General features: G+C 35.9%; 2 protein-coding genes across 5 annotated transcripts in view; one reads left to right on the top strand and one right to left on the bottom strand.

Moving 5' to 3' along the window:
- ano1b (anoctamin 1, calcium activated chloride channel b) overlaps positions 1–3,727 on the top strand; it is a 48,381-nt gene extending 44,654 nt beyond the window's left edge. For 3 of the 4 annotated variants that reach the window (XM_028450587.1, XM_028450588.1, XM_028450589.1), the window contains 2 exons: positions 661–766; positions 2,935–3,727. In XM_028450587.1, coding sequence (XP_028306388.1) covers positions 661–766; positions 2,935–3,180 — 352 coding nt within the window. In that variant the 3' untranslated portion in view covers positions 3,181–3,727. The remainder of the gene's footprint in view (positions 1–660; positions 767–2,934) is intronic. The other variant, XR_003674313.1, reaches the window with a different exon arrangement.
- A 4,764-nt stretch (positions 3,728–8,491) lies between these two features.
- tmed6 (transmembrane p24 trafficking protein 6) lies at positions 8,492–12,851 on the bottom strand. The gene is made up of 4 exons (XM_028448337.1): positions 12,642–12,851; positions 10,874–11,000; positions 9,650–9,831; positions 8,492–8,725 (listed from the first exon to the last, which is right to left on the bottom strand). Exons 1-4 carry the CDS (start codon positions 12,849–12,851, stop codon positions 8,492–8,494), a joined length of 753 nt encoding a protein of 250 aa, XP_028304138.1.
- Positions 12,852–15,255: the final 2,404 nt, after the last annotated feature.

Raw genomic sequence — 15,255 nt, 5'->3', positions numbered from 1 at the left:
CGCAGACATTGTGACCTAAAGAGTTGACCCATATGAGTTATTTTAAATGATTCCTCAGGTCAATGCTCTGAGTGGGGCTTCCCTCTTGAAATACCAACTATGTAAGTTTGGAGAGACGCACCGTCTTTGGGTAGGTCATGTGACCTAATGAATGCCTGGACAACGTATTCCTTTACAGCAGTCACGTGACCTTAGGCTCGAATATAGTCCTTGGGCTTTGGCTTTTGCTAGTATTTTTCCACCTGTTTGACTCCTGGTCATGGCCGAGGCAAGCAGTTTAAAAATGTTCAAAACTGCTTCTGAGGAGGCTAAAACCTGCCTTCCGCCTGACGCCTGACACCGCCCGTCCCCCGTCTGCCGCGCTTCGCAACCCAGCCTGACCGACCCAGCCCTTAGAGCCAATCTTTATCCCGTAGGTACAGGTCAACTACTGTCTGCATACACAATCAAAAGACAAGGGAGGCTGGCCCCACTGACTGTTTGTTGATTTTTGTGACTGCGCTGCGGTGCTTGTGGCCACTAGGGTCGCTTGACGTGAAAGTTACCGGTCTAGCGCCCCTAGTGGCTAAAAGTTACACAGTGTGCCTTTAATTACTTAATAGTAACTTCATCGTCATTAGCTCATTGGTTACATCAACAGCCTTCTCTTTGTGTCTGAAGGTATAAGGACTACAGGGAGCCTCCTTGGTCAGAGACTCCATATGAGATCTCAAAGGAGTTCTGGACTGTGCTGGCAGTGCGACTGGCTTTTGTTATCGTTTTCCAGGTAAGACAAAAATGCCAGACTGTATAAATGATTCTCACTTTTGTTATATACGCCACTGAATCTACACAAATGATAACTGTTTATCTCTCTTTATGTCTGATGAAATGAGTTTGGCGCACAACGGGGTTGGGGTCACTTACATTTTTCAATTACAAAATTATGTTTTCAATTATTCATGTTCAATTACAATTGAAATATGATTACAATAATTGGCATTTTTTCCAATTACAAATGAATTACAGTTAGATATTTTTTCTCCTGAAAGTCAACTACAATTACGTCCTCAATTACTAAAGATCAATTACAATTTTACTAACTTTTATTGATATAACGTTGTGATGATTGTATGTGGGGGTTTTTTTGTGTGTGTGTGTGTGTACAACGTCGTTTTACCATCTTTTAGTGTATTTATTGTAAAGGCCCAATTTAGCAATAAGTATAAACTCTTCCATCGGGGTAACACTTTATAATAACTATCCATTATAGGTAATTGATCATTAATAAACTGTTAATTAGTTTTAAATTTCTTGACGAACATTTGCTAACAGTTTGTTAAGGCTTTATAACCGTGCTTTATAGATAGCCTATAGATAACTTACACGTTGTTAACTTATAGACTTATAGACTTATAGATAACTATACCTTGTAAATTAGTAATAGATCAGGAAAAGGCTATTAGTAAACTACTCAGTTAAAACCTTATATACATTATTGGGACGTTATTCCAAAGTTGCAACTATTCCTCATTTACTATACGTATATAAAGTTATACAAGTTGGTCAAAACGTCTGTAATTGTCAACAAAGATTTCTGTATTAAATAATAAGTTCCATTTTTCTATTGTCACAAATACTTATTATAAGCAATAACATGAAAATGTTTTATTTGAAAGTCATACTTCTGCCTCTCACAGTTGAAGTGTACCTATGATAAAAAATTACATAATTCAAATACTTATTTTCCCCACTGTAATTATAAATCATTAACATACAGTTAACATGTAATTCATAAATTGTTAAACAGTTTGTATGTTATCAATTAGATATCTATAAGACACAGTTATAAAAACTGTTAGCAAATATTCAACAAGCACATATAACTCATTAACTAACAGTTTATTAATGATCTATTTACTACTTACCGTATAACGGATAGTTATTATAAAGTGTTACCAACATCCATAACATTCACACTATTGTTACTCTGTAAAATGGTATGATCCATATTCAAAAAACGTCTATTATATCCTAACTCTAATCCCTAATCCCCCTAACCTTTACCACCTGTATGAGACAGGTAGTGGGAAAACATAATATGAAACATATTTTAATATTTGTTAGCTACTTATGTGTAAGCCATAGACCTGTTTTGCATTTATATAAATTGTAATTGAAAGTTTTTCATTGAATTTTCATGATAAATACAATTACAAAGTAAATGATCTTAACTCAATTCCAATCTATCTATAATACAAGAAAGGTCTGTGTGTGTGTGTCCGTGGAGCGAATATCTCCCCGACGCAGTGTCTGATCGACCTGAAACTTTGCCAACGGCTTCCAAATGCCCTGAGTGTGTGCATCCGTAATTATGGAGTCATTTAGTTATTGCAAAAACAAATTTAAAACCAATGTTAAATTACCCATCCACACTGGAACTCCTGTCAAACATTGTTTTGGAACACTGATGATGTCATCAACAGTGATGTCATCAGAGTTCCAATCAAGAATGTTCTAACTGATGCTGTCATCAACAGTGATGTCATCGGTGTTCCAAGATGTTAAACTAATGATGTCATCAACAGTGACTTCATCATCAGTGTTTTATTCATTGCTAATGCTAATGCTAAGCTAATGCAGCATGACGCTGTCTGTCTGTACACGATTACTTGAAAAAATATGAACGGATTTTGATGAAATGTTCAAGAAATGTTGATAATGGGTCAAGGAACGGCTGATTAAATGTTGGTGATGCTCTGGCTACCAAAAGAAAATATATAGATATATACTGTATATCCCTTTCACATTCCCATGTTCTTAAAATTACAATTACAATTGTAATAATGCCATAATTGTAAATAATTATCAATTACGTGACTATAATTATAATTGACCCCAACCCTGGTGCACAGTTTAGTTAACAAGCGTTCACTTCTCCCTTCTCCTTGGCAGAACGTTGTGATGTTGATGAATGACATAGTGGACTGGCTGATCCCAGACATCCCTAAAGACACCAGTCTGCAGATTCACAAAGAGAAGATTTTGCTGGTCGACCTCTTTATGAAAGAAGAACAATGCAAGACGTATATGCACCAGAGCACGGCCTCTCCCAGCGACTACGACCACTGCTGCAGAAGTAAAAACAGCACAGCAGCTCATCCTCGGTCCCGACCCAACAACCCCAACATAGGTTCATAGGTTAGACCAGAGGTCGGCAACCCTCGGCTCTCCAGCCACACACGTCTCTTTTATTACTCTGCTGAGGCTCCTATTACTGATGGAACAAGAAATCACTCAATTTTATATTATCCAGGCATCATTCTTGCACTTATGACCAATCACTGTGTGCCTCTAATATTAATTAAGTACATCATTAGGGTTGCTTATTGTCATTCAAGACATACGGTGCACATTTAGTGAGAAATCTCAGCAATGAAAGAGAATTCGATCCTTCTTTTTCATGCTTGCCAACGATGTAAATAAAGCAGGATTGTTCGTCCTAAATGAACGCAGGATTTTTGACAGAAAACTGAGAGAGCCAATCAGGATTGACTAGTTTGCTAAAATGCTCATTCTGAGTGTTTGAATTGATGTTTTAAAGCAGTGGTTCCCAAACAGGGGCACGTGTACCCACTAGGGTAGACATAGGCAACTGGCGGCCCGGGGCCCACATGCAGCCCTCGCTCTAATTCTGTGCGGCCCCCAAGACTAATCCACCAAAAATTTAAATTCAAGAAATTGGAAGTAATATGAAGACCAACATGATACACAAAATAACTCCAAAAACTCACAAAACAACAGCAAAATGCAAACAAAAATACACAAAGCAAGAACAGCAAAAACACAAAATAGATTCCAAAAATATACAAAAAAAAACTCATAATTCACACAAAAGGACATCAGACACACAAAACAACAGCACATACAAAATGACTCCAAAGAAACACACAACGCTAACAATAACGCAAAAAAATATCCAAAAACAACAAAAATACTGAAAAAAATACTCAAAAGGCACAGATTGACATTAGAATAACAAAAACACATATAATTCCCAAAATGTCAGATAAATGAACAAAATGACTTCAACAAAAACACACAAAATGACTATATACTCAGAAAAAAAATTCGACAAAAAGACAACAAACAACGACAAAAAAAAACCTTTGTTGTTTCCTGTGTTAATTGTCAGATTGGTCGTTATTCTTAATATAGTTTAGGTTATTCAATGCCTTAGGCAAGAGTGGACTTTGACCCCCCCAGCCCCCCCATGAATGATTTTTTTTTTTAAGTCTACACACAGTGTTTACACATTATTATTTATTTTAAATATCAAGACAAAACGATGCAATTCTGCGACACAACAAACCATTGAAAAAAACAACCTATTTTAAAATTTAGAATTATACACTATAATACAATATAACACCTACGGGTATAGTGAAAATGTCTCAAGGAAACAATAACAAAAATGGTGTAAAATCCAAAAGCAATGCAAAACAGTGCAATCAAAAAGTTAAAATAAAATATAAAAGTTTCAGTGCAATGAAATTTCTACTTTATTGTTTGGTTTTACTAGTCAGTAACACAAATCTTAAAACCAAAGAACACAATGTGCCAACAACACAATAGAATTATATAGAATAGAACAAATATTAAAATAAAAAATATATAAATATGGGCAAAAGATTAGCAGGTATAGTTACAGATTTTTAGTATCATTATTCAATTACGAGAATACATGTACAGTGATTGTATACCTTTAAAAATTGTATACTATTTAAAAAAATTGGGGGTGCAATTTGGCACTCATCCAGCAGATGGCGCCCTCGGCGGCCGCCTGTGTTGCCTATCGCGAAGGCCGGCCCGGATGTGATAACAGTTGTCTATCCCTGCCCTTGGGGTACATGACCACATTGCAGGGGCTCGGGTACTTTGGGAAATCTTCTTAGTTCCTTTTTAGGCAATTATTTGGACAAATTCACCACACACATTAACATTATTGCTTAATAAAATACTGTATTCTCATGCAATTTATTGAAACAGGATTTTCTAGTGCCGTAGAGGCCATTTTATTACATATCTGACAATAGGAGACAATAATTAGCTACTGTACATTTTACAAAGAACACTGTATTTACTTACTATTGCAGCAATCACATAAAATTTGTAGTTTACATTCCACTTTAAATTACACTCATTGTTTTGAATTTGTCGATCAAGCCTTAGGGAACCCATGTTTGAGACACAACTAGGTGGTTTAGGAGAAAACGTACAAAATTATTGAGAGGGTACTTATGATACGAAAAGGGGATACACATGATTTGACAAATATGCAAAGGTGGCACATGGGACAAAAACCTGTTTTAACTGAGTCTGAGTGTTAACTGGTTGCGTACTGAAGTCTGTCATTATTTGATGAGGACGCCAGTTTTACCAAAACATCAGTGAATCACCATATTTCACCACAAATTTACCCACAGTCTGAAGAATGATCTCAGCACAAATGTAAAACATAACTAAAAAACTTTACACTGACATTAACAGTGATATTCTCAGTCAATATGACAATAAGGAAGGAAGTATTATCATGTTTATGATTTTTTTTTTTTAAAAAAGTGTGAGAAAGCTCTAGTGATTTAATCTTCACTGTAAATCTTATTCTATAAGCCAGTGATTCATTATGAGCTTTATCCAGGCTGCTAAACAACACCCAGCAATGCTGAGTATTACAGTTAGATACAGTATGTGTGTAGATTATCAGCAATTATGATGTAGATATTTTATATAATGTATGATTATATAAATATTTAGGATATAGATATGACATCAGCCTGCAGGTTTTAACAGTATTAATTTATTGATAGTGACTGATTTGTGGCTCTCAGTCTCCTGTTGGTTGGTAGAAGGAGATAAAAGCATATTTTAATTAATGTTTTAAGTTACCAACCTCTGGTTTAGACTGAGTTTGCTAAGAGCTAACTCACTCAAACCAAACTATGTTTTTCGTACGTTACATTCATAACATTCCTTGGACTGGGAGAGCTGATGGCTGACTGGTGGCTACGTGTGTGATGATGAGATGTAAAATGTAAAGGAATCCTGTGGTTACAACTCAACCCCTTTTTGTTTTCTCATCATTGCCTCAGATTTGTGAACATGTAATGCACAGATGTGAATGTGTTCTTCGCTTTGCATGCATGGGAACGTTTCCAAACCTGTAAATAGCATCCGTACAATCTGAAAAAGGTTTGAATAATATGTACCAGTTGATATATTTACATCATTTAACATGTAGCGAACCTAAAAACGCTGGAAGACTCTCTTTAAGATAAGCCTGGAAAGTTATTGTACTGCTTCGCCTGCTGATATACAATCAGGTTTCATAAATAGGTAAAATTGGCATTGCATTACCCTTCTATGGCAAACTGAATTTAAATCATAAAATAAATCATGTTTTACCAACAAGTGAGTTTTTATCAGTCGTCTCCATTTTTTAGCGCCACTCACTTTGTTCTTCTTCTTCTTTTGTTCTCCTACTACTACTACTCCTCTGTTATTTGTAAACGGATTGGGCTGAAATTTGGTAGCTATAATCTATGGATGTGTATGCATTGACACTCAGAGCCCGATTTTTTATTTGGGGCCCAGAAGGGCCCCAAGGATCCCCAAAAGCAAAACAAAAAAAAAAAAGTCGAATTCTCATTTATTTGCGAGTCAAATATTACGACGGTTGGTGGTACCAAATCACTGGCACATACCGATATATAAATGGGGCCCAATACCCCAAACGTGTCACGGGGGCACCAGAGGGCCCCTGTTGGCTCCATTTTTCAAATGACTACTCCTCTGTTAGTTCTCGTTAGATCGGAATGCAGTTTGGTATGAATGAATACGATGAGACGCTCGAAGCCCTTTTTTTTTTAAATTTCCAAATTTATGGGAACATAGTTATGTGATATATCGTTTCAAAGGTAATTCAACGTAGATTTTCAGCAATTTCCATTAAAGTCGTTTTCTAATTTATTTGCGAGTCAAATATTGCGACAGTTGGTGGTACCGAATCATTGACACATACAGTACCTATGAATGGGGCTCATTACTCTGTATATGCCAAATGACTACTCCTCTATTAATGCTTGTTGAATCGGGCTGGAATTTGACATCAATACCAAAATCTGACATCAATGTTGCACGTCGTCCCATGGCAGTCTTTTTTTATTCGGTGGATCCGAGTCATTTCATTGAATTCTCGGGAACGTGGTACGTGCTATTCAGTGTGGAGACATTCCGCGGACCCGGCCGTACTTCATCTAAACTTGTTTTATAACTGATTTAAATTTTTTTCTGATCTTTTTACACACATCTTAATACTTTGATAAGCTTTATAATTAAATTAAAAAAAAAGAATGAGAAACTAACCAAACTGCAGTCTCAACAACACTCACATGAACTAAAATGTGTTATTTCTGTAGCTACATTACAAATTGAAAAGTTATTTTTTTATTTTTTTTTTATGAAAACATGATTTAAAAGTTAAATACAGTATGTGACCCCGAACGCTTTGAATTCAGACCTGTGGTAAAGGAAAACAAGAGTCCCCGTTATTTCCAACAAGCAGGAAAATGCTCCATAAAAAGGTGAATAAAGTTCACAGAGAAGAAGCCTTACAGAGTGTTGACGTATCTAACGATACTTCAAGTTTATTCACATTGGTAAAGGACAAAAAAGTAAAAATTTGCAAAAATGGAAATGTAATTATGCCTTAAGACCATGCATTAAAAAGGCTATACACACTATTTGTCTGACATCAGTTTTTGATCTGTGTTTTAACAAAGTCTGCACTTATTTCTAATTGGCTGAAACAAAATTAAGTCAAATGGTATAAATATTTATTTCTTTTAATTTTTTTTTTGTTTTTTGATTAAAAGTAATTATATATTTTTTCATTATAAACGTGTATCAGAGTAAGCAGTCTATATATATATATATATAAAGCATTTATCGTAACACATTAACATTTCATAATCATGCTTCATTCAACCTCACATTTTTTATTTCACTGTCTCAGAAGGCTTGCTAGCTAGCTTAGCTCTTTGTTTACAGTGGAAATTTAGCATCAAAACTGTTTTTTGTGGGATAGTGAACAAGTTTAATAATTTTTTTAGTTTTTTTTTTTTTGTAAGAAGTATTTACTTTGATAAACAGATACTTGTCTATAACCATATTTCATATAATAAGTGTTTTGAATATCTAAGAAGGTGGAATCTCCTGGGATGGTCAGTGTAAAGATATTTCTGTACCAAATATATGAGGAAGGTTAAGATTTAATAAACTCTGTTATTTGGTAGATTATTTGTATTCTTAAGAAAATTGTTCTTTTGTCCTCTACAGCTTGACATAATTTTTAAAATCATTAAATTGTGAGTTATTTTAGCTCCAAAGAGGCAGAAAGATACAAACAAGTTGAATTTATCTTGGTTCACAGGAGGATCTAAACTCAGCTATGTCAGCATCGAGGCTTCTCTTCCTCACTGGAGGTTTTGCTGACAAAAAGGTTTTTGAGAAAGACGAGCTGTAGGTATCCGGAGGTGACGATGAGGAGGCTGAGGGCCATCGACCACCAGCTGATGTACTGTGAGTTGGACAGAAGCAAGTAGTAGTCAGAACTCTTCCTCATCCGGCCAAAGCTGTAGTAGCGAAACATGTGGAAGACGGCGTTTTCCACTTTGTGTGTGGCGCCCTAGTCCGACACAGAAAAACAGAGTATTCGTTTGTAGGAGGAATGCACTGATATGGATTTTACCAAACAAAGTTTTAAATTCTCTGACATGCACAAACTAGAATTTAAATAGTCCGTTAGGTATCATTTCTGAAACTCTTGAGTCGTGGTATCTTTGGTACCCACCCAGCAAAATATGGTTGAAAAGACATCTTTGCCACATGTCTAAACAACATAAAAATTGTGAAGCTAAAAAGCCTTCTTTTACTGGTCATTGAAAAAAATGACTTTCTTTAGACGTTAATTAATTAATTAATTAATTAATTACAAGTGATATGTCTTACCTTTCCAAAAAGTAATTCCTAAGTGTGGGAACCTTTAATCAACTTGCACCAGGATCAGATTTGTATTTTTGGTTCATGTTTGTGGGCTGTCATTTATTTGAAGTCCTTAAAATACGTTTTCTTCTTTTTTTTTGGCTAATTTGGTCCAAATTATCCCAAATAAAAGAATTAAAATTTTTGAGCTACTTGCCTCAAATGAGAAGTCCTATTTCCAATGGCCATTTTTTAACAAATGTGCTAAATCTGAACCAAGTTGGACGATCCAGTGACAACTGTATTTCAACAACTGTATTGGGGCTAAATTTGGACCAATTCTGATGATAAAAAAAAACCCAATTTCTACAACTAAATAAGGGCTAAAATTGGACTACGTTGGACTTTCCAATAATAATCTAATTTCAGCAACTATATTGGGGCTACATTTTGACAGTCCAAAAAAAAAACAGTCAATTTCAACGACTATATTTGGGCTAAATCGAGGCAAAGGCGGACCAACCACATTTAGCCCAAACAAGAACGTCAAAATAACGTTGGGTGTTTTGGGGATACTGGTTCACTGACTGGTCTCAGTCACCAACCAAACCACAACAGCTGTGTGTACCTCTATGATGTTCAGTGTGTTGTTCATTTCTTTGCTGATTTCCTCTTGCTTCTTCTTCTTCTCCTCGTCCTCCTGGCTGTTGGAGGCCTTGTGGTACGTGTCATAGTAAACACCAAAGCTGAGGAAGACCTGCATGGTGCTGAAGCGGTTGTGGAAGTTGACGAAACACATTTGATAGAAACCTGGAACCCACCAACAACATTCCGTCATGAAGTGCTGGTAATAAATGGTATAATCACAATTTTTCTTTATGCAACGTCTTTATTTTTATTTTGGACCTCAACTTTGTGGCTATTTCACCACTCGAGAATGTTGAAAATCCTTTACATGAGGCCAAAGTCCTGTATTAACTCTCTGATTAGTGATTATTTTTTAATCTTAATGTATATAATGAATGTTGATAATGTGGCTCATTGGATGAATGAAACATTACATGTTTGTGGCCATTTCTGCTCTAAAAAGACACTTTAGGGATCACCGATACATGCATGTAATTAACTTGCACAGAGTTGTCTTTTTTTATCCTATTGTTTCAAGAACTATGACAGTAACACAAGTCAAAATGTTGGGCTTCATTTGGTTTGACTACACAGATACAGTGTTTAGAGCAGAGGTGAGCAACCTTTACCTCAACGGGGCCATAAAAATGTGATTTTCTGATCTGACGGCTACATTATCAACATTCATGTCAGCATTTATAGAATAATGACCGTTCTGAGAATTAATACAGGGAAGAACAATGAGTTTGTGTTGTCATTACATGTGTTTTTGGTGTAATTTATTGTTTTTACTTTTGCTTTGTGTGTTATGAAGTCATTTTGCGTATTTTCCTCTCATTTCGTTTTTGTTGCTGTTGTTGTTTTGTGTATTATAAGTCAATTTGTGTATTTTTGGTGTCATTTTGGAGACATTTTTATTTTATTTTATTTTATTTATTTATTTTTTTGAAATTTTTCTCTAATTTTCTGTTGCTGCTTTTTTTGTTTTGTTGCAGTTTTGTGTGTCTTTGGAGTCATTTTGCGTATTCATGTTGTCTAGTGTATATTTCTGTCATTTTTATGTCATTTTGTGCATTTACTTTAGGGGCCGCTCAAAATTAGAGCGAGGGCCCAGGGCCTCCAGTTGCCTATGTCTGGTTTAGAGTGTATATGATGCTTTTGCATGTTCTCCAAGAAGGTTCAAGAACAGCAAATCAAATACATTAGATATGATTTGTAGGTTTACCTGTTTCCAAGGCATCAAAGTTGATTTGACCTTGTGCGTCGTCGACCGTGGCCACCACCAAACCACCAGGAGCGTTAACAGTGACTGATAGGTGTCTGTCATGGCCGACCCCAGTCACCCACTGCACCTACACACCACACACTCACTCTTAGTCCTTTTTCAAACACAAATAGATCAGTCAGCCCTGCACCGTTAGTCAGTTTAAGCTTATCCATGCGTTACTTAACAAGCACCTCTTCATTTCATGGGCCCACATTGGGAGACAGTAGTGTGGTATCTGAGCATGAGACCCTTAAGTTACAAGCCTGTTCATTTATAGCTCACTCATTTAACCTAATGTTTCTCTCAATCATTTCCCTACAAAGGGGTCATCATTAGAGGTCAGGTTGCACAAACTGCCAGGAACCTATTGTTATCCTGTGTTCATCTTCTTTCGTTCTTCCTCCGAAGAAATCCTATTTCGAACAATCACCACATTTTGCACAAAGGTCCATGCCACATTTCCTCAGCTGCAAAAACAGACCAAATCGTCCTAAAAGTGGTGCTACAGCAAGGTTCTGAAGTTAAAACATTTGAAAATTCATTACAATTCCCACATTTTTTCATCTATTACATCTATTTTGCCAAAAATTGTGAGTTCGAGCCTCAACTGATGTAAAATTCACATTAGAATGCCACATTATTTCATCTTCCTACACTATATGATAGTACACCTCTACCCTTTGACCCCTTTACCACCTCTACAGGAGTCGTCTTCTGATTGATAGGTTGTGGGTTCGACCTTAGGCTGTCAAACTGCCCTTGGGCTCCAAATGGTCGACCAACGCCGTACATGGCAGCTCTGTCCAATTATGTGTGAATGAGCTGATAATAATAATAATAATAATAATAATAATAATAATAATAATAATAATAATAATAATAATAATAATAATACATTTTATTTGTAATGCACTTTATATTTCATACCAAATCTCAAAGTGCTACAAAATAAAAACAATACAACACAACATATATTAAAAGACAGGACTAAAAATAAGCATTTACTGTTAAAAAAAAAGACAGAACTAAAAGTCATTAACTGTTAAAATAAGATAAGCTTGTGTAAAAAGGCGAGTTTTAAGTATTTTCTTCAAAGCGTCCACCGTTTGCTGGGCCCTGAGGTGGTTGTAGTGTAAAGCAGTTTGAAAACTACTTCATAATAAAAGCAATGTATAAATCAAGACAAATTTAACGTTTGCTTTGAATTGCCTGGCCTCGACCATTGCTACACAGCAGCTATAACGAATAATTAGATTTTATAAGTAATTTGTTTGGAATATTGTTAGTAGGCCTGACATGTGTGTGATTTACGTTGCACTTTTAAGGTCTTCATTTACTCAACTTTCATGCACTCTTGGTGTTTGCAGTTAAAATTGTTTGTCATTTAAAAGAAATGGGGACACTTCAAATAATATGAAACCATTATTTGCTGATATGCCAATATTGTCTAACTTTTATTTTCTGATATCAGTGATAGCACAATAGGCAGGCTTTTTCCAACCAAACTAATGTCAGGTCATATTGTGGATCATCATCTATATCAGTTTCTTAAATATTGACTGAGAACCTGATACCAACATTACATTACTATTCCAATATCGGACTGATAATATTAAACATACCTAATTACTGTAGTTCTGCAATCCAAAAGAAAACAGATTTTTGTTATGCAGAATGTGATGTTTATCAAATACATGATTTAAATGCGTGTAGAGCGTCTCCTTACTGTGAAGCTGAGGTAAAACTTCTCTCCATGGTGAGCAAAGTGCCAGAAACACTCCGTTCCAGCAGCGGGAAGCACCACCGCAAAGTCATACTGGTCTGCACCCCAAAACAGCTCCTGGTCTGTCATGTTGGCGTGGGGGCTGGTGAGGGGACCCCCGTCAACAGATCCACTAAACAAAAAGCACAGAACCCAGCAGAACATCCCGGACATGTCTGACACTGTAGAGTTTTCACTAAAGATGTGGTTCCAGTGACAGTGTGAAGGAACCAGGAATGATTAACCTAACACAGCCGTGTTATCGGTGGGAAAACTGGACAGATTGAACAGATGGAGGTCTGTGACAAACTGCAGGCAACGCTAAATAAAGGAAAGTGTTTGAATTGTCTGCCTTTAGTGTAACTTTGAGACAAGATTATCAATCTATCTATTCAATTCTATCTATCCGAATCAATTAAAAAAGCTTTATTGGCATGACAAATATGTTAACATTGCCAAAGCAAGTGTAAAATGAACAATAGAGGGTTTTCACAATGCGTCATCAAACCGGAAGTCGCCATGTTGGAGGTACTCAGCTCCTCAGCAGGTAAACAAAGCAGATCCCTAACGTCAAACGAAAGGAGATGGTGAATAATTGGCGTGTTTTTCGGCTGTACCAATCGGTCAGACTGAAAAACATTTGGAGTTTTTATAGACTGCCAAAAGTTATCACAAATCAGGGTGAACATTGTCAAAAGTTATCAGAGGAAAGGAGGCGCTTGTGGTTAGCGAAGCTAAACCAGCATCTACAAGGCAAACATCTGGAAAACATCCACATTTTTTTGGCTTATTTCTTGTCAGGTAAGTGAATTGTTGATAGTAGTGGCTCTTAACTAATCTGGCGTGGTGATAGGAATATAATTCATATCAAGCTACTGCATGTGGCATTATTAACTTCATATAATTACATTTAATAGCCTGCTACAGTAACAACAAATGTAGAGCTATAATGTGATGTATTTCTCATTGTATTCCAGGTAAAAGGTCTGACCTTTATCAAAAGCATTAACCAGATTGGGTTAGGGTTAAAACCAGGGAGTTGACCATATCGGGATACGTAGTAGACGGAAGACTGTCTGGGTCGTCATTGATCCAAGACGATGGAGCCAACTCACCACCAATAAACCATAACTTTTCCAAGTCCTTCCCTGTATGCCTTTGCATCTATAACACATTTTGAGGAGCTTTTCTGTGGTTACGGACATTTATCCATCGCAGTGTTTACCTCCGTGTGCCTCCAATATGGCCGCGCATCCGAGTTACTGCCCAGAATGTGACGTCGGTGAAAACCCTCTATATGCAGACAAAAAGCATAACTTACATAGCGCAAAAAGAATAAATATTATTCTGTGGTGGTGTGGCAGGGGTCTACTGGTGCATATCTCCAGCTCTCATTAGGTGGGGGTACACCCTATACAGGGCACCAGTCCATCACTAGGCAACACAGACAAACACACACAGTCTACTGTAATTTTAAGACTGCAATAAACCTAACAGTCATGTTTTTGGATTGTGGGACCCGGAGAAACCCCACGCAAGCACGGGGAGAACATGCAAACTCCACTCAGAAAGGACAGAAGTGTCCACCCCAGGGATTGAACCTATGACCTTCTTGCTGTGAGGTGAATGTGCTATTAATTTATGCAAAAATGCAGTTAAACTATAGGACCTGGTCCTGGTCCTGTGTTTACACATGAACTGAGCTGAACTGCATCCTCATGTTTTCATTTATTTAGTGTGTTCCAGTTGTCCCAGAATGTATTATTTTTATGGAGTAGTGTGTGTAGCTGGTCTCTAACATGTTGGTCTCTCTTTGGTCTTAATGTGTTTTTATACTGTTTTATGTGCAGACGTGTTCTGGTTGTCTGGACCCCTGTGTTTTTGGTTGGTTTGGTTTCTTAACTGCTTTATAAGATTTTTATATTAATTTTCAAACCATTTGTCATGAAGGTTGGGGTGCCAGGTAGACTTCTATCTATCTATCTATTATATTTATATCTATCTATCTATCTATCTATCTATCTATCTATCTATCTATCTATCTATCTATCTATCTATTATATTTATATCTATCTATCTATCTATCTATCTATCTATCTATCTATCTATCTATCTATCTATCTATCTATTATATTTATATCTATCTATCTATCTATCTATCTATCTATCTATCTATCTATCTATCTATCTATCTATCTATCTATCTATCTATCTAGTATATTCATATCTATCTATCTATCTATCTATCTATCTATCTATCTATCTATCAATCTATCATTATATTTATATCTATCTATCTATCTCTATCTTCTATCAATCAATCTATCTATTATATTTTATATCTATCTATCTATCTATTATCTATCTATCTATCTATCTCTCTATCTATCTAGTATATTCATATCTATCTATCTATCTATCTATCTATCTATCTATCTATCTATCTATCTATCTATTATATTTATATCTATCTATCTATCTATCATCTATCTATCAATCTATTTATTATATTCTATCTATCTATCTATCTATATCTATCTATCTATCTATCTATCTAATCTAGTATATTCATATCTAT

The sequence above is a fragment of the Gouania willdenowi genome, chromosome 6 (assembly GCF_900634775.1).
Source record: "Gouania willdenowi chromosome 6, fGouWil2.1, whole genome shotgun sequence".
Classification (NCBI taxonomy): Eukaryota; Metazoa; Chordata; class Actinopteri; order Blenniiformes; family Gobiesocidae; genus Gouania; species Gouania willdenowi.
This window is presented reverse-complemented; position numbering and strand designations above follow the sequence as displayed.

Excerpts from the sequence above, each read along its gene's own strand:
- tmed6 (XM_028448337.1), bottom strand. The coding sequence starts at position 12,851 with ATGTCCGGGATGTTCTGCTGGGTTCTGTGCTTTTTGTTTAGTGGATCT. Across the intron at positions 9,832-10,873 it reads CTTTGATGCCTTGGAAACAG|GTTTCTATCAAATGTGTTTC; the intron begins GTAAACCTACAA and ends GGTGGGTTCCAG. Across the intron at positions 8,726-9,649 it reads ACACACTGAACATCATAGAG|GGCGCCACACACAAAGTGGA; the intron begins GTACACACAGCT and ends GTGTCGGACTAG.